The sequence below is a fragment of the Petromyzon marinus genome, chromosome 2 (genome assembly GCF_048934315.1).
Source record: "Petromyzon marinus isolate PM22_M1 ecotype Great Lakes invasive population chromosome 2, UKy_Petmar_22M1.pri1.0, whole genome shotgun sequence".
Taxonomy (NCBI): Eukaryota; Metazoa; Chordata; class Hyperoartia; order Petromyzontiformes; family Petromyzontidae; genus Petromyzon; species Petromyzon marinus.
This window is the reverse complement of record NC_133668.1, coordinates 14,633,976-14,654,348: the sequence shown is the minus strand read 5'-3', so window position 1 is coordinate 14,654,348 and position 20,373 is coordinate 14,633,976. Positions and strand designations below refer to the sequence as shown.

Sequence of the window (20,373 nt, the reverse complement as noted above, 5' to 3'; positions counted from 1 at the left end):
GAAAAAACCAAAGAGTATGAATCCTTGCAGTCACGAAAGCTTCAAATCTAGAATGCCACCACTGTTGAGCAAAAATGAAACCAATTGGCAGCATGTAACCTTCGGTGTTACATTTTGCATAATGCCACCATGGAACATGTATACAGTGCCGGGTGTGCCATTCATTTCCGCCGGTTGGAAAATGCTGACATAAGACATGTTTCATATTCTCGGTTCTTTCGGTAAAGTCTCGTAGAAGAGAAATAATAAAATAATCAAAATAAAACATAATAAAATATAATTATCACGACGTTTCGGCCACAACGCAAGCAGCCGTCCTCAGGTGAAGAACAAAAGCTGTCGGAGAGACAGCTTTTGTTCGTCGTGAGAATTTTATTTTATTATGTTTTATTTTGATTATTTTATTATTTCCCTTCTACGTGAATTTACCGAAAGAACCAAGAATATTAATCCCTGCAGTCACGAAAGCTTTAAATCGAAAAACAAGACATGTTCCTAATGTCTGTTTTAATTATGGTAAAAGACACCATCGGTGTCGATGGAGGTATCATTGGTATGGTATATAATGGTAAGGATGTACATTTAAATAGCACCGTAGCTGCATAGAGGCGCGACATACAGGCGCACACACAGACCAATAAGGGCAATGGCCACTCATTTTATTCACGGCGTTTTTCCAATGCCATTACTTTCATCGTGCTGTACCCTCAACGCTCTCACAAAGGTTCGAAGATTTGCTGCTCAAGTCTTCGTTCTTTTTAACGTGCATCGTGTGCAAGTGTAGCAATGCTTGGACTATGGACATATCGGACTCGTTTAAATCAACTCTTGCAGCCTGAATTTCCACAATATCTAGCCGCGACTGGGCAGAGCTCGTCGGCGCAGCCGTGCGGCAGGCCAGCAACTGCAGCGCTGGCGACGAGGAAGTCTCACTGGGATTCACTGTGAATATTAAAAGGCACATTTGCATTCACCGCGTTTGTTAATCTCCCACTGTTAGCATCAGTTATTCAATTTGTACGGTGGCAGAATGTGCAATGTGATGGACCTGCTAAAAATATAAAAAAATGGTTCGCATAAATGTTTACGTTATAGACAGTACTGCACACATACATAATGTTTTAATGAATTACGTGGGCAACCAGATATCATCAGGCAGTACACCGCCAGCAGACTTGCTCTCTTATTGACGTGAGTTTTTTTTTGTTCTCCAGTCTATTTTCTTCTCACAGCAGTACCCTAATGCAAACGAGTCTTGGGATTCAGTGAAGCTATCGTAGGGCGAATACAGTGATATTTTTCTGTATGCAGAGATTGAGCTATGTGGATGGAGAAACCTAACTGCCTTTAGGAGTGGACACAGTTTAGTGGGGATGAAAATGTACTGGTTTTCTTTGTTAAAAAAAGTATATATGATGACACAACAATTTTTTTAAGCACGCAAGGGCGAGGAGCGTGTCTCGTTTCGATGTCATCGTCTGTAAAAGCTATACATTTCTGTGTTCCCAGTTGCACTGTCGATAATGGAAATCAGGCATGATGCGTCATTCTAGAGCAACTTATAGTAAGCAGCAGGGGTTCAAAACTAATTTCTAAACTCGGTTTCTCAGCTGCTGCCAATGATGAGAGGCGCAATGAATCCTGGCGTGGAAAGCAGCTCCACACCGCACGGCGAGCACTGCCAGAATAATCGTGGGAATATGAATGGCGTAATTCAGCTGAGGTTTTCTAAGATCGTAACTAGAATTGAATGCTTGTATATATATCATTAGTTGCCCTTCGAATGGTTTATGTGAGTGTGCATAAAAGCCCGTTCTTTTGATGGAAGAGTAGAGTCGCGTGTGGCTTTCAAGACACACAGCAGCGCGATCGATCACGCAGGTTATATGCTCTGAGCACATGGGCCTGGCACGCACGGATTGGCGCCGTCTCAGAATGAGGCAGCCTGGGGCATGGACGTCCCCTGGGGGGGGGGGGGGCACTGGGCGTCATGACGGTCACTTTCACCGCCTGCCATGAAGATTCTGCTGCGCGTTTTGCACGTTGCCGCAATCGCTCGCAAAGATGCAGAATTGACGAGACTCGTACAAACAGCGCTGTTTTCCAGAACGTCAGCCTGAATTCAGCTCGCCAGTAGTATTGCCACAAGGCACACAGCAACGCCTCTTTGGCTCTCAAGGCTGTAATTGAAGTACATCATCCTGCTTGGGATGTTTGACCAATTCCATTTCTTTTCTTAGCATTTTCAGAACAAAGCAGTGTCGAGCACGCATGATGGGAGCCCAAACTCTGAACACATATAGATGTTAAACAACCTATTTGTTTTATTTTGATTTAAAGCTTTCGTGACTGTAGGGATTCATATTCTTGGTTCTCTCGGCCGTGGCAGATCACTGTTATAATTCAGTAGGCTCACGTGACATTGACTTCTCCAAGACAGAGGTTCTCTGCAAGACATCTGGCTACCATGAGAGATTCGTTCATGAGGCTATCCACATATACAAACATAGAGACAATTTCAACCGAGAAGATGGATTCTGGCTTAGCAATCATTGGAAGGATTTGATCAACCATTTCGGGTCTTAATTGATTGTTCACGCTTACGGTGGCTTTCAGACTGCATCCATTATTTTCGTCTCCCCCCTCCTCTTTTCCGAACATAGATGGACTCGTCTATTTGAATAACTGCCAAATCGCTGTCCGTGGTGCTAACGTTAAAAAACGCCACTTTTTTTTAATTTTCTTGCTGTGGTTTTCACACCTGATGATGATTGCTTGTGTTGCAGTCGAAACGTCGTGATAATTTTATTGTTTTATATTTTTATTATTTTATTGTTTCCCTTCTACGTGACTTTACCGAAAGATCCAACAATATAACCTATTTGTTGTACTGCCTCCTGCCAGGATAAGTTTTGTCGCTGCAAGTCTGTGTCTCGAGCATAGAATCATTGCAGTATCTATAAACCCCCAAACTCTTAAGTTCCTTCATGACAGATGTGCGCCAACACACATTGAACAGGAATCCAACTAGCACGGTGGCTCCATGAACAGGGAGGAGTGCAGGTGAAATGGAACCGCTGAAGCACTTGCTAATTTTCGCCAGTGCCATTCCTATAATTCTTGAAAATCAACTTTAAGAAAGACACGGTTTACACACATCTCGCTTTGCCCTGTGATGCACAGGTCCAAGTGTTTTGCGCAGCGTCTGAAGATACTGGAATTTATAACTTTATGAGCAGTTAAATCAGAATTGTATTGTAGTGCGTTCTTTTTTATTGCTATTTCCTCTTGCAGTCCAGAAGCCAAGATAAGCTTGTCTCTCCAGATCCGATAGCTCCCTCAGTTTAACAATCGCAAGACACAACCACGTACCATGTATATACGACCGTTGCTTTTCTCATGAACTACATCTCTGACATGCTCAACAGGAGTTGTTATCTCTCACACTATACAGCATCCCACGCTTCGCCGCCGGGACTGTCAGACGGGTACAAAAGAGAAAACACCATTCGGAATTTTACAATCAAACTGATGCTTTATTATTATTATTAGTAAGCACTAGCTGTACAACATGCCAGCATGCATCACTCCCTCGGCCCTTCCCGCAGGGATAATTAATCAAAGCGCAGACACATCGGGGGGGGGGGGGGGAATTGCACTTGTTGCCCAACGCATGGCGCAAACAGAGGGGTGGACGTGGCACAACGCGATGACAACAATTACGATGGCACAGGCAGCGTTGCAGGCCTCTGCTCCGATTTTCACAGATTCCAAACGATCTCCGTCCGAGTCACTAAACACTGACAGCCGGGTTGCGTTGTTTGACGCAAACTTGGGCCCCTTTGGGGCGGTGGTGAAATTGAGGGTAATTGCGTGCGTTAACTCTCACTCAAGCGTGCTGACAGTAGCAACACTCATAACGCAGTTCAAGTGGTGGTGTTGAGATACAGAAGACATCGTATTCCAACGTGGCCCATTACTCGGCTCCCGTGGAGATTCAACAAAACGGCCTGGCCGCTGCAATGCACCGTATCCACGGGTCAATGAGCAGAATCTTTATCCGCTTTACAAACTCGCTGAGTTGCCGAATTGAGCATCCTACGGGGATCGCTTTTGCAATGGCGCTGAAAAATGTGGCCAGGTGGCATGAATGAATATTGGTATAACAAGCAATCGGAGGCTGGGAACATACACGTCAGGATGCAATGCATGGGTGCAAATTGATGGACGTAATTAGATAAGAAAGAAAATTATAGCTACGTTTTTTCACGTCCAAATTTTTTGTTTCTCAGTGCATTTAGATGTTTCCAAAATGTATGAACCGCTCCAAAGTGCATAAAAGTTTAAATTGCGAAATAAAGTGTTTGCTTGAGGAGTACAGCAGGCGCATAGGTCCCAATACCTCTCTCTGCCAGCAACATTGTGGAGAGAGCTTTGATGCTGCTGTTGCCAAAACTGTAGCATGTGTTCAAATTGTTCACTGCGATGAGATTTGACACTGAGTGCTCTTAAAGACACCACTCCAAGGTAAATCCTGGTCAACTGTAACCGTGTGTCGTGTACGCCGTTTTTGAGTACATCGCTGCTATTGTTACCACAATGTCAGCATCACTGAGGGGGCGTCGTTCAGACCGTGCCACATTCACGAAGTTCGCAATAAAGAACCCGCATCTTCACGCACAGCAAGGGCAATAAAAATACAGTTACCAAATGAATTACCAATCAGAAACACAACATAATCCACGCTTTTAAATGACATAAAATATGCATAGTGTTTTGTTTCACAAAAAAATGAAATAAATATATATATCAAACCACCCTGAAAAAAAGCCACAAATTTTGTAAACACAAGATGTATATTTCGTAACAACACAAAGTAAAAAAAAATGTAACAGGTATTAGCACAAGCTAAATTATTGCATTGAAATAACATTGTTATTATTTTTGTTAAAATAACTGGAATTTATATTTCTGTATACTGCGCAAAAGTAATAACATTTGATATTTCGCACCATTACAAGTCCAGTCCATCACGAATGCGCATTGATCACACGTTGAAGTAGGCTCTCTGAAAACAACACTCTGTTGAGTCTTTTGCGGAACTAGCTCAGACTCAGGGATGGATCCCGAACAGGAGCTGGTAGCGTGCTCCAGGTCTTTGGGCCGGAGACACCGAAACTGCGCTGGCCGTATCGCACGAGGTTTACACGTGGATACAACAGTAGGTCGCCGCGAGCCGCGGATCGTAGTCGGAGTCGATTTAGGTCTGTTGAAGCTGGTACGCACTGATCGGCGATATAGGATGGAGCAGATTGATGGTGACCCTTGAAGACGGGTAGGCATAATTTCTACGTGATCCTGTATTTAATAGGTAGCCAGTGCAGCTCATCAAGCATCAAACTCGAAGGGGTCATTGTTTGTATGGCCTGTATCTTTTATGAATGCCTGTCTGCATTTAACACAGATCCCTCCACGCAAAGCCCACGGGCAGCAGGGTGGACGGCCTTCTGTGCCGCCAACAACAACAACATCTATTCAGGCAATGGCTGAGCTCTTCACCTGCAATCGGAATCCCAACAGCACCACTAGAATTTCCCTCTGGAGCCAAAAACCGGGATGGCATTGCCAGTGTGGAATTCGCTGCCAATGGCCGAATGGCAACATAAAACGAGCGCTGTAAAGCTTTTAGTAGGGAGTGGTCAATACGCCGACACCAAGCACTGACGCGCTCGCAATCAGATATATTGACAGCATTGACGACAACATTGCGTGACACCATCAAGGATGATGGTAGACTTCCAGTTGTACAGAAATGACAAGTAGGGTGGTAGCTGCTGAGCTCAGTTACATTTACAACCGCGGAATACGCAGACCAACATTTCAGAGGGTGCAAATTGTTTTCCTACCCCGCGCACCAAATCAGATGAAAAACACTCCACTCAACAATTATTGAAGAAAAATGTCATGATTCGGTGACGGAGGGAGGCGGGGGGGGCAAATTCCCCTATTGCCCACCTGCTTGGGTGCGCCTCTTGATTGAAAACATCGCGAGTAATTTTCTCTTGTCAGTCAATGGTTCGGTAAGACTGACATTACCACAGAGGCATTGGTCTCAGAGCTAAACCTTCCAACGACCCCCCCCTCCCGCACCGCCCCCTCGCGTCAGTGTGAATAGCCACGCAATCATTCAGCACGAGCACCTGCTAATGCAGGAGCAATCTTTACGCGGCTGAGCAAGCTGCTGCCGATAACATAACCCGGAGATGTGGGCCGTGGTCGCGTGGATGCTCCGTGTTCAGCAACGTGCGATTGGCAGGCATCAGTCTGCCAGCTCACCGCCGGACGGGTGCCCTATTTTTCATTTTAACTCCGCCCGCACGTGAAGGAAATTGGGTTAACATTCCATCCACAGCGCAAAACAGCCCAGAAGTCAGTTTAACGCGTAGGCTTTCGCGACCAATATCATCCACAATATAGGTTTTGTTGGGGGTTAGATCGCGTAAATATAAATGTGTTGTTCAACCCGCCACCACCCGACACAGCCAATTAGTAAGGTTCGTCACGTAAACAGAACGTGCCAATTCGTTACTAGTACAGCACCACCGGTAGTGTGTTGGAGAGCAAAACTCAACAGTGTCCCCGTTTCCAGTGTTACACTCAGCGAGGTGACGCTTTGCAGATACGCGTTTGAAAAAAAGCACGCCACCCTGGGTGACGAAGGTGCCGTTCAGTGCCCACGTCTTGTTGGCTGCAGACGCTGCAGCGAGACATGCAACTGGCAACTACGTTGGCGGATGAAATAAAACAAGGATATGGCCTGAGATGTCTGAGAAGGGGCCGAATTTGCACATGGAGGCGAAAGAGTAGCGCGTTCGCAAGCAAATGCATCCGTGAACCAGCAGACTTCCTGCAGCACCATCCTCCGTTGCTTACTCCCATTGTTACTCCCATTGTTACTCACATTGTTACTCACATTGTTACCCCCATTGTTTCTCCCATTGTTACTCACATTGTTACTCGCATTGTTACTCACATTGTTACTCTCATTGTTTCTCCCATTGTTACTCGCATTGTTACTCTCATTGTTACTCCCATTGTTACTCACATTTGTTACTCTCATTGTTTATCCCATTGTTTCTCCCATTGTTACTCACATTGTTTCTCCCATTGTTACTCACATTGTTACTCACATTGTTACTCTCATTGTTACTCCCATTGTTACTCACATTTTTCTCCCCATTGTTACTCCCATTGTTACCCCCATTGTTTCTCCCATTGTTACTCACATTGTTACTCACATTGTTACTCCCATTGTTACCCCCATTGTTACTCACATTGTTACTCACATTGTTACCCCCATTGTTTCTCCTATTGTTACTCACATTGTTACTCACATTGTTACTCCCATTGTTACCCCCATTGTTTCTCCCATTGTTACTCACATTGTTACTCCCATTGCTACTCATATTGTTACCCCCATTGTTTCTCCCATTGTTACTCACATTGTTACTCACATTGTTACTCACATTGTTTCTCACATTGTTACTCACATTGTTACTCACATTGTTACTCACATTGTTTCTCCCATTGTTACATTGTTACTCACATTGTTACTCCCATTGTTACTCACATTGTTACTCCAATTGTTACTCCCATTCTTACTCACATTGTTACTCACATTGTTACTCCAATTTTTACTCCCATTGTTACTAACATTGTTACTCCCATTGTTACCCCCATTGTTTTTCCCATTGTTACTCACATTGTTACTCATGTTACTCCCATTGTTACTCCCATTGTTACTCACATTGTTACTCACATTGTTACTCACACTGTTACTCCCAGCAAAGGGCAGCGCACAGGCTAAAGCACAAACGCCTTCACAAGATCGGTCATCGCAGCCGTGTCCTTATTGTCGACAGTGAATGACCTCAACGCATTTGTGAGTGTAAGCAGTAACTCCGTTATATCGGTCTGCGTACATTAAAGCATTCGTGACGTTCCGTGTTGAACAATGCAGGCGTACGAGGTGAACGCAAATCTCCGCTAAAGTTATTCCACCACGCCTTTGACACTTCGGGGATTCCCCCTTGAGTCTTTGCGATGTGGTTTGCTCTGCCAGGCCCGGGCCATGTGATATGCGCTTTGTGGATCTTGCCAAGGGTGCTTCATAAATAAAATATCTACAACGAAGATGATGAGGACGACCATGAAGAAGGCGAGCTCCCTATAAGTCGCTGTGCAAATTAACATCAAAGAAGGCCGTTCAGTTGGCAGTAACACGACTCGGTTTAAAAAAATATAAGTTTGCAAATATTATTAGAAAGTGAAATAAAAATGCGTAACATTTTGGTACATTCGCTCGTTAAATTTCAGCAAGTGATTATTGCAACACAACAGTTTGTCAATGCAAAACTTAAAAAAAACCCCCATAGTTAATAAATAAAACATAAATTGCATCGGCAGCTCAAAACGTCAAAAAATACATACAGCCTACGGGTCTTAACACGCAAGTGACTCTTCAGTGTTTTTTTGATTAATTGATCAGTTATATATATATTTAAAAAACATGTATAAGACATGTTTGCAAAGGGGCTTGTTTTTATACGTCTCAAAATCAGATGCAACACGGTAGCAGTAGTTGTTTAAATCAAAACCGTTTAAATAAGAGAGAAATAGCACAAAGCATGTTCTCGTGATGTTACACCGTGAAGGTCCGAAAGCATTCACCCAAAAGGAATGAAAAAAATCTGGAAGCTGTTGCTCATCTCCAGTGATGTGAACAGTCCACGTTACTCCGTTTGGGGGGGGGCGAAGCGCTCCATTGGACAACCACTGTTGACTTCCCACAAAGTGGTAGCTATTTTATCAACCCCCCCCCCACCCCATTGAGAGACTGTGAGCCAACTGCAGAACGTGAACAATGTAACAGACGGCAACAAGGAACACCCCTCCACCATCCAGCCGCTGAGTAATTCGCTACCAGTCGAGGAGGGTAGCGGGAACGCATTCTCGCGTCAACTAAATCCCGTGTCTTACATTCACAACAAAAACTATGAGGATTGTGTATGTCGCGTGGTGCCATCCTATAGGCCGGAACATCTCAGTCGTTTTATTTTACTTCTCATCAACGCATTTGAAAGAGAATCCCCCCCCACCACCACCGGCTGCAGCTCATCCCTGTGGGCACAGTGACAGACCACCTGGCCTGCAAATGAGCCAGTAGGGGGCGTTCCTTGGGCCTGTGTGTAATCGAAATCGATTAATCACGCTGGGCACGTACTGTAAGTATCAATTGTGTTACATTCGTGTACGGTTGGATGCCATTGGTTTACATAAAACCATGCAGCCATTGGGAGGTACTACATTCAACATATCGTGACATGCCGACCCAATGTTGACAACAGCGAGATGAGGTTTCAGCAGCTTTGACTTCGCGTCGAAAGCTTCGACAGCCGTGCGCAGCGCCCTCGTTCTGTAATCGCGTAGCGAGCAGAGACCGTGAATGCAGAGCTGCCCCGTACACGGCTCTTGGGCAAAATATGTCATTAAAAAAGAATGTCAATTCCTTTCTCTTACTCATGCAGCTCGTGGCCGTCGCAGTGGGAAATTACAAATATGACGAATGTGCCAGATCTGGCTTGCAGGGGGCGATGCGCCAACACCGATCGCGAATAACCCTGTACGAGACAACAGAGGCCAGTGGGACAGACGAAAAGTACAAAACAGCATCCCTGCATGAAAGCAAAACATCTCAAGATATTGCTAAGAGTAAAAGTGTATTTCCGAAAAGGCATCTTGTATAGGTAAGAAGAATCGTATATGAGAACATCGCATGCAGAGCTTGCAAACAGGTTTCACAATTGTTTATGGAAAACGGCAAATTCAATAAACGACACAGCAGCCCACGAACACTTTGGGCTACTGCAGCGAAACCTAAAACAAACTCGGAAAACATTAGGCGTGGATGGAGGTGCCACCTCTGAGAATACCCTGTGCTTGATCTTTCCTATATCACCAGCGGCAAGCATCTGCAAGCAACAGCTGAGGCAGCCTGAGCATGCAAGGGTCTGGGCTGGGGTCGGTGGGCGAGTCGCGCGGATATGTGACACCAACGTCCTTAAATGGGCTCTCAAAGACTTCACGAGTCCCCAGTCCACTGCAGTGGTGAAGAGCCACAATCGCCACAGCCATCCGTAGTCCCTTGCTACCCCAGAACCAAAAAAAAAAACCGGCACGCAACAGGCAAACGGCTCCTCTATCGCTGCCACCTTCTCAAATGACAAGCAAGGTCACGGATCAAATGTTTGGGCATAACGCTCAGCCAACAACTCCCGGACCGAACAGCCATACGGTGTTTTGCCTGGCACTTGTCGGCGGAGCAGACGGCATCTTTGCCTGCGCATCGCTCACTTGCAGGCACACGGCCGGACTGACGGATGGACGTAACTATGTGCACACGGACTTTAGTGCATGCACCTGTGCGATCGTCTGGAGCAGCATGGAAGGCGAGTATGCACCGTGGCACGCGTGCAAATAAATTAACTCATAGGGACTGCGCATGCAGTGCGAGAATGAAGAATAACCGCGGTGGTTATAGAGCCGACCCGGCCAACCCTCTGGCAAGGCAAGGAGCTCCGTGTGCAGAAGTCGCAGCGGACGACGTCAGATTTCCTCCAGGTAGTCGAGGGCCACCAGGCCCAACTTGCGACCGCTGGTCACCTTGAGGAAGCCATTGCACTCCTCGCCCTTCTCCACGCACACCTGTCAGGGCACGCAGGGCGCAGGGGGGCATTGCGTCATCATGAGTGACAACGCCGGGAAGCAAAGCAATGGAGCACCACGTGTGTACACACAGAATGTAAAGCGGGCTACCGCGATGCTGCAGACATGTCAGCCACTGCTTCGGGGGGGCAATGGTTTGTGGAAAACATCATCAACATTGGCCATAGTTATCACTGCTGGATGAAGGTCTCCCCAAGCCACTGCCGCCTCTCACAATTCTGTAATGCAACAATGTCGAACACATTGATATATGCAACAAGAGGGTTGGTGAACCCATCTGTGCGAAACAATGATTGTCCTCTCCTCGTCCATGTGGGGTTGCTAATGGAACCCCGACATGCAAAACACTTCTTGGAATTGAACAAGTAAAACATCTCAACAGAGGCCTGAATACATTTAAGGATGTCAAAAACTGAACTTTCTTTTACAAAATATATATCACACCACATTAACCCGTCAACTCAAATATATTAATACAAATAGTCATAACCATTTTAAGATACATTTTTTCCATAGCTAAAAGTTTTCTCCCAGTTCTCATGAACTAATGGATTCATTTGAGGCTTACATTTGCAAGAGCCCAATGTCTCAACCAATAGCCTGTAGGCATGAGCGAATGCTCTTATGTGGAATGGGCTGGTGGGCGAAGCATTCAATAATGCACGAGCGCCATAACAGTGCGTGGGTGTCATGCCCAACGATGGACATTAAATATTAACCGTCAGAATTTTTTGTTACAGCCAAAAAATGTTCAAACCGTGAACACTTCCTCCATTACGCAGGTATGGTAAAAAGCACAAACAGAACAACGTCTACGTAAATGTGTGACGGCTTTCCCTATCAACATGTTTTTGTGGCATTTAATTAAAAAAAATTGTGCCGATAATGATCGTTCTCTATTTGCCTAGGACAACCTCAATTTACTCTCGAAACTATCTTTTTTTTATATATATAGAGGGTTCTGCTTGCGCCATTTAGCCAAGGGAACGTTCCTCAAACTTTCCAGATAGGCTGGTTTTGTTTAGCAACTTAATTGCTACCGTTTCCAGATGCGTCGTACAACTGATGGTCTGTGTGCATGCCATGCCCTATGCTGTGGCGGTTTATGTTTTCCAAGACACATTCTCACGTCTTCGCCAATGAAAATGGTCTCTTGTGGCCAAAGCAAAATAGGGGTTGTATTGAGCAAATGCAGCAATCTCCACCTAAGAAAGGGCTTCCGGGTCCTCGTGCCACGAGCCTTTGGCTCCCCGAGTGTAACTCGCGAAGTATTGGCCACCAACACGGAGCTAAAGTTGGAAATTTCCGTGCTCCCTGGCTGGCCGCCATGCTCCAACAGCATCACCACGCCGCACAAATATTTTTTTTCCTCTTCCTTCCTGGATTCCAGAGATGACTCGGGAACGGCACGTCCGCGTAGCCGCTGCCGCCTTCAAGCTGCCGAGAAATTCACGTTCAATGTAGCTCAGCTAAAAATAATGACAAATGAGGAGTTCCACTGTTGATTAAATTCGCTTGCGTGACATGACATTGTAAACAGTCGTTAACTCCGCTGCATTTCCTCATTTGCAGAAATTTTTTTCAACAGAAGGTAAAATTATTTTTCAGATAATTTATACACACAGAAAGCGCACTGGAGATTTCCTTCGTGCAGTCCTGCCTTCAATCACAGAAATACATCACCGGGGGAAATTTATCCATCAAAAATGTGAGAAAAGCTCCTTGGAGTGTATAAAGGCAGCAAAAACGGAACATAAACTTCACAAGGCAGCTTAGCCAAAGCTCTAGATTGGCTTTGGAACATCAACAAATGTGTGTGAATCTTCCACCATTTTGCATTTGCCGCAAATTGCGCCGTAGACAAAGGAGGACTGAATCGCACAAACGGCAGAGCGTTCTGCCGGTGGCAGCTGTCACGAGAAAGAGCCATACTCGAGTCGAGTTATTTTTGGCGCCCTCCCTTGCTATCACGAGCGGAATGCTGCTGCTGCTACTGCCTCTTGTCGTCGACTCATTTGCGAACACAAAGCACAAGGTGTGGTCCCTCGCATCCGACAATTGCCCAATTTATTATTTTTGCCGTATACCTCTATGAAGCTGCAGTGCAGGTCTGAAATCCAGGATTTTGGAGGTGGGGGTCGGTTTGTGAGTGAGACTCCGAAACTGGCTGAGCTGTGAGCACTTCAGGGCAGCCTGCAGAGGCTCAAAAGCGAGCTTGCCGTGAAGTCACGGCTTCTCTGTTATTACATCACAGGTTCATGAGACGTGGCGGTAGCTAGGGGAAAACTTCATCCAGTGGTTGGATCAACCGTGGCCGATGTCAATGATGATGATGATGGATACACGGGTGCATGACCAAAATGTGAGGCACTGCATATCCCGTTTGAACCTCTTAATCTTACAAAATGAAGTTCAAAAGCAAATATATCTAGATGGAAACTCAGCAGTGAATTGGTGCTTTTGACAGGTAAGTGTGTATTGGCTTGTCACTATCTCCAGTGACACTCAGTGGAAATATTGATCAAAGTGTTCCAAAATGTGTCATTCTACCACCACACAGCCTTGATGTAGTTTTGTAAAATACTACTGCTATTGCACTCTGAGCAATATTTTATGGGCTGCATCGGGCTGTGGTTTTGGAGCACGGGCTAGAATACTTTCCCACCATCGTCATTCACCAGTGCAGAGGCTGCATGTGAAAAACACACAGCGGGCTGCTGTTCGGGGCAATCGCTCTTCTACACGGCCACTCTGGACAGAAATCAACGTCCGCTGTGAGGACATTGCTCCAGACGTGTAGCGCTGCATCGCGGAGGCAAGCATGGAGGACCACGTGGATTTAGGACTCACAAAACCATTGGGCTGCATGGGGGCCAGCAGATGGCAGGAGAGAAAATGTGTTCATAAACATATATTGTGTGGATCTCTGAATGTCATTTTATTTAGATGAGTTGTTGGTTTTTCCCTGGGTACTCGGGTTTTCTCCCAAATGCAAACGACTCCTTAACAGGAAAATGGCAATGCACCCCGATGCAGGAAAACGTGTCTTTAGACTCAGTGAGGTTTTATAGGTAACATAGATGAGATTGTGATTTTTGTTATTTCACTTATAATGTCCCGTTTGTTGTACATAATGGTGATAACGTTTTTTAGAGCCCACAATGTTCGCACGAGATCTTCGGCACGAACCGCAAAGTGGCAGCAATAGCAAAACGTACTCTCTACAAACATCTGATCAACAATTCAGCACTGGCCGCTCATGGAATAGAACATTTGGAATCTCCCAATGAAGAATGCACCGATGAGACAGAAACTAGGTGAAACTACAGTACCCATCAGACACCCAATCAGAGCGAAGCCTCTTCAAGGTATCAGTAGTTTGAGGTGCGCATTATATTTATAGAATAGATTTAGCATATTATACAATAAATACATTTTGCCATATCGTAGATATTGTATATATATAGCCCTTTGTAAATTCACCATGCGACGTTGATCATCGAAGTTCGTTTGTAGTAATTTTTCAAGTCGGTCGGTGCTGCCTGGTGGGGTGGGGGGGGAGCAGGGAGATTGGGAGGGCAGAGTTGGCTCAAATATTACTTGCCACTGATGTTGGCTGGGAATCGAACTAAAGTGCCGGGCTCATATGGCAGTGTGCTAACCACTGAATCACTGTGCCACCAGTCCTCCATCCAGATATGATATACTATACAATAAATACATAAGAGTTACTATGTAATAGGTGTAAATAATACCTTACCAATGCTATACCATATTCCTCCTACTTACTAGGTGCCATGTGCCAGATATAGTGCACACAAATGCATCGTGATGATCTTGCGTATGGCCGCTGAGATGTGAATGGTGGCCAACAGTGAGGTGCATTGCCCAGTACTCGCCTGAGTACAGGGACATCTAGACCGGACCTCCGACACTGCGTGTACAGTGGAATATGCGTTTAAAAGCAAGGGTTTGAGCACCGTGCTGCTGGGTCATGTGACACGCAATGAGCCTTGCTCTGGAACGCCGAGAGTTGAGGATGCTCCCAGTGGCCCTGGTGCGTGCCAGATCACGGAGAGAAATAATAACCGGGGCAGCTCCCTGCAGGATTAGCCGCGGCAGCTTAAAGGAACACTTCACAGGGATTTCACACGGCCGGAGGTTGGAAGCGAGCAATGTTGAAAAACTGCGGCAAGAGGGCCGAGTGATTGTGGCCTAAATGTGGCTCTGTAGTGACGGCTCAAGGGCCCAAATAAGATTTAAAACGCTGCTGAACCAGCAGAAGCAAAGTGGCAGTGCACTAGAAGGGATTTCACAAAGCAATGAGGCTTGACAATATAATCTGTTATGAAAGTGTGTGGGTGCGCAGCTCGGCATCGCTACGACGCGCGATTGCGCACCGCATGTACAGTTGCGAGGCCTGAAAACAAAATACAAAGTTTACCAAAAACAGACTCGCTCTCCTTCGTGCAGATGATGTCTTTGAAATCAAAGTGACATGTCAGCTCATCATAGCTTGACTGAACAACGTCAGCGAGATGAACGGACAGGACTTGGTTCAAAGACAGACAATTTAAGTACGACTGTGAAACTCTGCGGCGAGGCTTCATGACCGTCAACATTGCACTCGGGCACTGCGCTTCTCCCTTACCGATGAGTGAACCACGCGCCTCCGCTGTAAATCTTGGCAACGAGGCTCACGCGCCTCATCGGCCAAACGGAGCGAATTAACTATGCGCTCGTGTCGATACACTTCCCTATACAAACAGAACTAAGTGCCTGCTGCAGTGCGTGGCGATGCAGCCTCGCGATGTAGGAGAGATTTGCTGCATTGGACCATGCCTCGCAAAGTACGGGAAACACTGTCACGGTACAAAAAATTGCTTCGTAAGTTGTTGAAGGTTTACGCCAACACAGAGCATGCTGTCGGGCTATCGTGGAGAGGTGAAAACGTAGCTACGTTGACGGGAAGGGTTACTTTACAACACGTGTCTTGGAAAAGAGGCATGGGATATACAGCGAGGAAAAAAGTATTTGATCCCCTGCTGATTTTGTACGTTTGCCCACTGACAAAGAAATGATCAGTCTATAATTTTAATGGTAGGTTTATTTGAACAGTGAGAAAATAACAAAAAAAATCCAGAAAAACGCATGTCAAAAATGTTATAAATTGATTTGCATTTTAATGAGGGAAATAAGTATTTGACCACCTCTCAATCAAAAAGATTTCTGGCTCCCAGGTGTCTTTTATACAGGTAACGAGCTGAGATTAGGAGCACACTCTTAAAGGGAGTGCTCCTAATCTCAGCTTGCTACCTGTATAAAAGACACCTGTCCACAGAAGCAATCAATCAATCAGATTTCAAACTCTCCACCATGGCCAAGACCAAAGAGCTCTCCAAGGATGTCAGGGACAAGATTGTAGACCTACACAAGGCTGTAATGGGCTATAAGACCATTGCTAAGCAGCTTGGTGAGAAGGTGACAACAGTTGGTGCTATTATTCGCAAATGGAAGAGACACAAAAGAACTGTCAATCTCCCTCGGGCTGGGGCTCCATGCAAGATCTCACCTCGTGGAGTTGCAATGATCATGAGAACGGTGAGGAATCAGCCCAGAACTACACGGGAGGATCTTGTCAATGATCTCAAGGCAGCTCGGACCATAGTCACCAAGAAAACAATTGGTAACACACTACGCCGTGAAGGACTGAAATCCACGGAGCTATATAACTCATTTTTAGAAGCGACCTGGCCACAAATTACAGCTCCACGAAGTGGCTTATCGCGTGGAAATGTATAACGAACAAACACTCGAAATGCATGTTTCTAAATGTGGGGGGAAAAACCGGAGGACCTGCAGAAAAATACATGCAATCACAGAGACAACACGCAAACTCCAAATCTACAGGCGTCAGGGTCGGGATCGAACCCACAACCATCTGCATACACTGCGAGGTAGTTAACAACTCGGCACCACGGAACCCACGGAGAAGCGGGGGGAAACTTCAATGGCACAACTCAAACAACGACTGTTTCATATAAAAAGGTGAAATAATCTGTACAGATTGTAAGATATCACAAAACCCCTTTTAATCAAAAATGTAAACAATTATCTACATGAGTCACAAATACACACTGTGTAAAATCAAATTTAAAAAAATAACTTAAAAAAACAGCTGTCCCTTTAATAATCGAGGAAGAAGCATACGTGGTGATTTTGTATGCGAGTAATTCAAACACTGCCAGTTGTAATGGCCGAGATGACATCCTAACGGTGCTGTTCAGCCAATGGTTGAAACCTACAGCTAAATGTGAAGCAAAGTAAAAAAACACAACGAAACTATTGACCGGAGCACCCAACCACTTGGGAGGCTCGTTGCACCTCCTCGAATCAATCACGGCCGCGCGAGCGCTGTTTGGTGTTTGTATTTTTAGAGCAACTCTCCGCAACGTAGCGAACGCAACGACGCCGAGGTCCGCGAACGCCTTCATGCCACGAGGCAAGGATGATGCGGTGGGCGGCCGTCCAGCTCCGTGGAAAAAAAAACAAATAGGAAGGCACTCATTCGCGGGTCGGAGGCTGCTGCCGGTCTTTTAAGAGCCCCGTCGTAAATAAATAACGAGGAGCCATCACAGGACTGGGCCGTAACACTCAAAATAGAGACCTGCGGTGAAAATACTGCCAAAAGGAAACATTGCTCATTTCAACGGCTTAGATCCAATCTCTAACTATAACTCTGTCTGCTTGTTCCCGCTCTAATGCGCAGCCCTAATGTTAGCCACAACTCGTGCCGTAACTCTACGACACTCCGCAAAATTGTTCACTGTATCGCTAACCTTAACCCTCTGCCACACTAAAACGTTTCCATTTGCGAATCAATGGCCTCGTTAACGAGTCTGGTATCGAAGCGAGAGTTAAAGAATGTGCTCACTGGTGGCACATTGATTTCACATCGATCGGTGTCAGTTTTACAAGGTGCCGTCATTTGCTCTGCACTGCAGCGTCCCCCGGCACACCAAGGGTCGGGCAATGTCGCATGGCAATTTTGGCAACGAGGTCGCAACTCAATATTTTTGTCGAATCAAAGTGCGACCATCGGTTCATGAATAATTAACGAGCAACTGCCACGGGTGGTGATCACTGAACCCCGCCGCTCGGAGGGGCGGCATTGTTTGTAGGGAGGGGGGGCCGGCCAGAGCCTGATGCACAGCACTCAGCGCGGTCACTCGGCACTCACCTGGCCCTGCTTGAGCGTAATCTGGCCCAGCTGCTTGTTCCCCACGAAGGTTCGTGACAGGCGGAGGACGCGCTCCCCAGCTCGCACGCGTATCACAAAGTTGGCCGGGAAATATCCCAACTTGTCCCCCATCTTTCCCTGTGAAGCCAGGAAGATATAAAGTGTGCAAATAATTATCTCCTAATTGAGAGGTTCAACAGCATAAATAAATTACAAAGTCTAAAATTAAATAGTGAAATTTATTTGCGCGTTGTAACTGTGTATCGTGGTGATGAGCAATGAGTAATTGCTTTGTACGTAATCGTATTGTGGTCATTACCTTCCACCATTCTTCATTGGAGTCATCAATCACAATAAGCCTCTGGCCTGGCCTGCAGGAAAACAAATACGTTTTCATTAAACTCTTAATAACAATGGCAACACCGACATAGAAACAAAATTCAATTTACATGCATATATTATAAGACAAAACAACAATTACTGCCGTAACGCTAGAAATAATAAACACAAGCTGGGATCCTGCTGGATGCTGCTCCTCGCAGTTGCTGGGAGGTCAGGTTTCAGGGGTCTCCAGGAAACCCAGCGTGTTCCCATGGGGGCCTCAAAGCCAAAGCCAACAATGCACCCAGGCGACACCCAAGTCATAGCGCGCGTGACTGAAAGCACGCGGAGAAGTGCATAACCACGTGTTCGGCAACATCTTCAGAGCGAGGGGAGGAAGGCCGTTCTTACGTGAGCTGCAGATCATCCTTCTCCTGGGCCACAAACTTGTACAGCACCACGTACGTGTAGGCCTGCCCAAAGTACCGCCCCGCAGCGGCGGCGGCCGCCTGCCTCCCTCGCTGTAGAGAGAGAGGGTCAAGGGTCATCAGCATTATCCCGGCAGACACAATCGCCGGTCATTGTTCTATTACCTGGCTGGGCGGCACTGCGGCTTGAGAACTTTACGCCCAATTTTGTGGAAAGTGACAAACTGTGATTGTCCTGTGGATTAACTGGCATCAGCCACGGGAATATGGAAAGAACATGAATGATTCAGGCAGCCAATGGAGATAAGCACAATCCCAATGCCACTTGAGACTGGAGCAACTTTGCTATTTTTCACTTTGATTTTATGACGCAGTTATAGCTGGAAGTAATACATTGTGGGTATTTCATCTTAGAAAATTGCTTTGGATCGATGGGGTGCAATCCAGCACCATGCAATCACATTCCCATCGATGGTTCTGAAATTGCATCGTATATCTAGGCCTTTAGATATGACACACCCCAGAGTATTGAGCTACACACACACAAGCAAATGACACTCACCAGGGACCCCCACTTTTGTTCATGAATGCTGAGTTTCTGGAGGCCGTTCTCTGTGGTGTGAAACACTGAGAGCACAGTGCACAATCACAATTTGTGATAAACGTAATCAAGCGAGTGCTGAGCAATGCCTCATATAGCGTTACACCTGAGTATTTTTTTTACATTCAACTGATTACGTCCAATGAACAGAAACAACCCAGAGTATTTAGGTGCTTCTGCGGTCTGGATGTGCTGTGTAATTGTTTACAAATTCGGCTGATGTCCTCCCCTGCTGACGGAAATCCCCATGGCTAAGACAGTGTACATAATGGTACAAGCAATATCAATCAACTCTTGAGGTGTAACATTTAAAACGGTCAAACTTTCCTTTTTTTTCAAGTTGAAAGCTTGGTCAAGTCACAGCACGTAATACGTGACCAAGTGGGGCCTGATGGAATTGTGTGTTTGACACCATGTCAACCAAACACCCTTAGGCTTACGGAGCACACAAGAAGAATATCATTACATACGAGGAATACACGAGCGTGGCCGATAACGGACATCATCACGTAAGCACCTTAATGGCTTTGTTTATAGCCGCGTTGGGCTCAAGCGGTGGTGCAATCGTTGCAACACCCAGAAAGCTGAGTTTGATTCGTAGCCACAGTCAACATCAGTGGTGAATTATATCTGAACCAGACCTGACCATCCTCCACTGTCCCCCATCACCGGTCACCAACCTTACTTTTTTAGCAGTGTGCTTAAGTACGGTCACATAAACCCCATGACTGGCATGGTGTGGAGACGCCTTCATCCAACACAGTGGCTTGACAAGAGGCTGTACATTACGTATTAAATATAGCTGAGTTGGTGGAGCTGCAGGACTGCTCACGTGAATCAAGAGTTAAAACCCCAACTTTGGTCAAATCCAATACATGTCAGGGGTGGTTCCACTGGGCACCTCCCGGTGTTATTGGCACTTCCCGGTGTTATTGGCCATATGTGGTGCTAAAATGACGGTGGTTCTACCGCGGAGAGGCCCGTCTTCACCACGGGAG

At 46.0% G+C, this 20,373-nt stretch overlaps 1 protein-coding gene across 1 annotated transcript in view; it reads right to left on the bottom strand.

Annotated features, from left to right (window-relative positions):
• Window positions 1-3,515: 3,515 nt before the first annotated feature.
• LOC116946760 (SH3 and cysteine-rich domain-containing protein 3-like) overlaps window positions 3,516-20,373 on the bottom strand; it is a 35,242-nt gene continuing 18,384 nt past the window's right edge. Inside the window, exons 7-11 of the mRNA XM_032961951.2 lie at window positions 19,337-19,401; window positions 18,758-18,867; window positions 18,345-18,396; window positions 18,026-18,163; window positions 3,516-10,764 (exon numbers count right to left, since the gene is read on the bottom strand). Of these exons, the coding sequence (XP_032817842.1) occupies window positions 10,666-10,764; window positions 18,026-18,163; window positions 18,345-18,396; window positions 18,758-18,867; window positions 19,337-19,401 (464 nt within the window). The 3' untranslated portion in view covers window positions 3,516-10,665. The remainder of the gene's footprint in view (window positions 10,765-18,025; window positions 18,164-18,344; window positions 18,397-18,757; window positions 18,868-19,336; window positions 19,402-20,373) is intronic.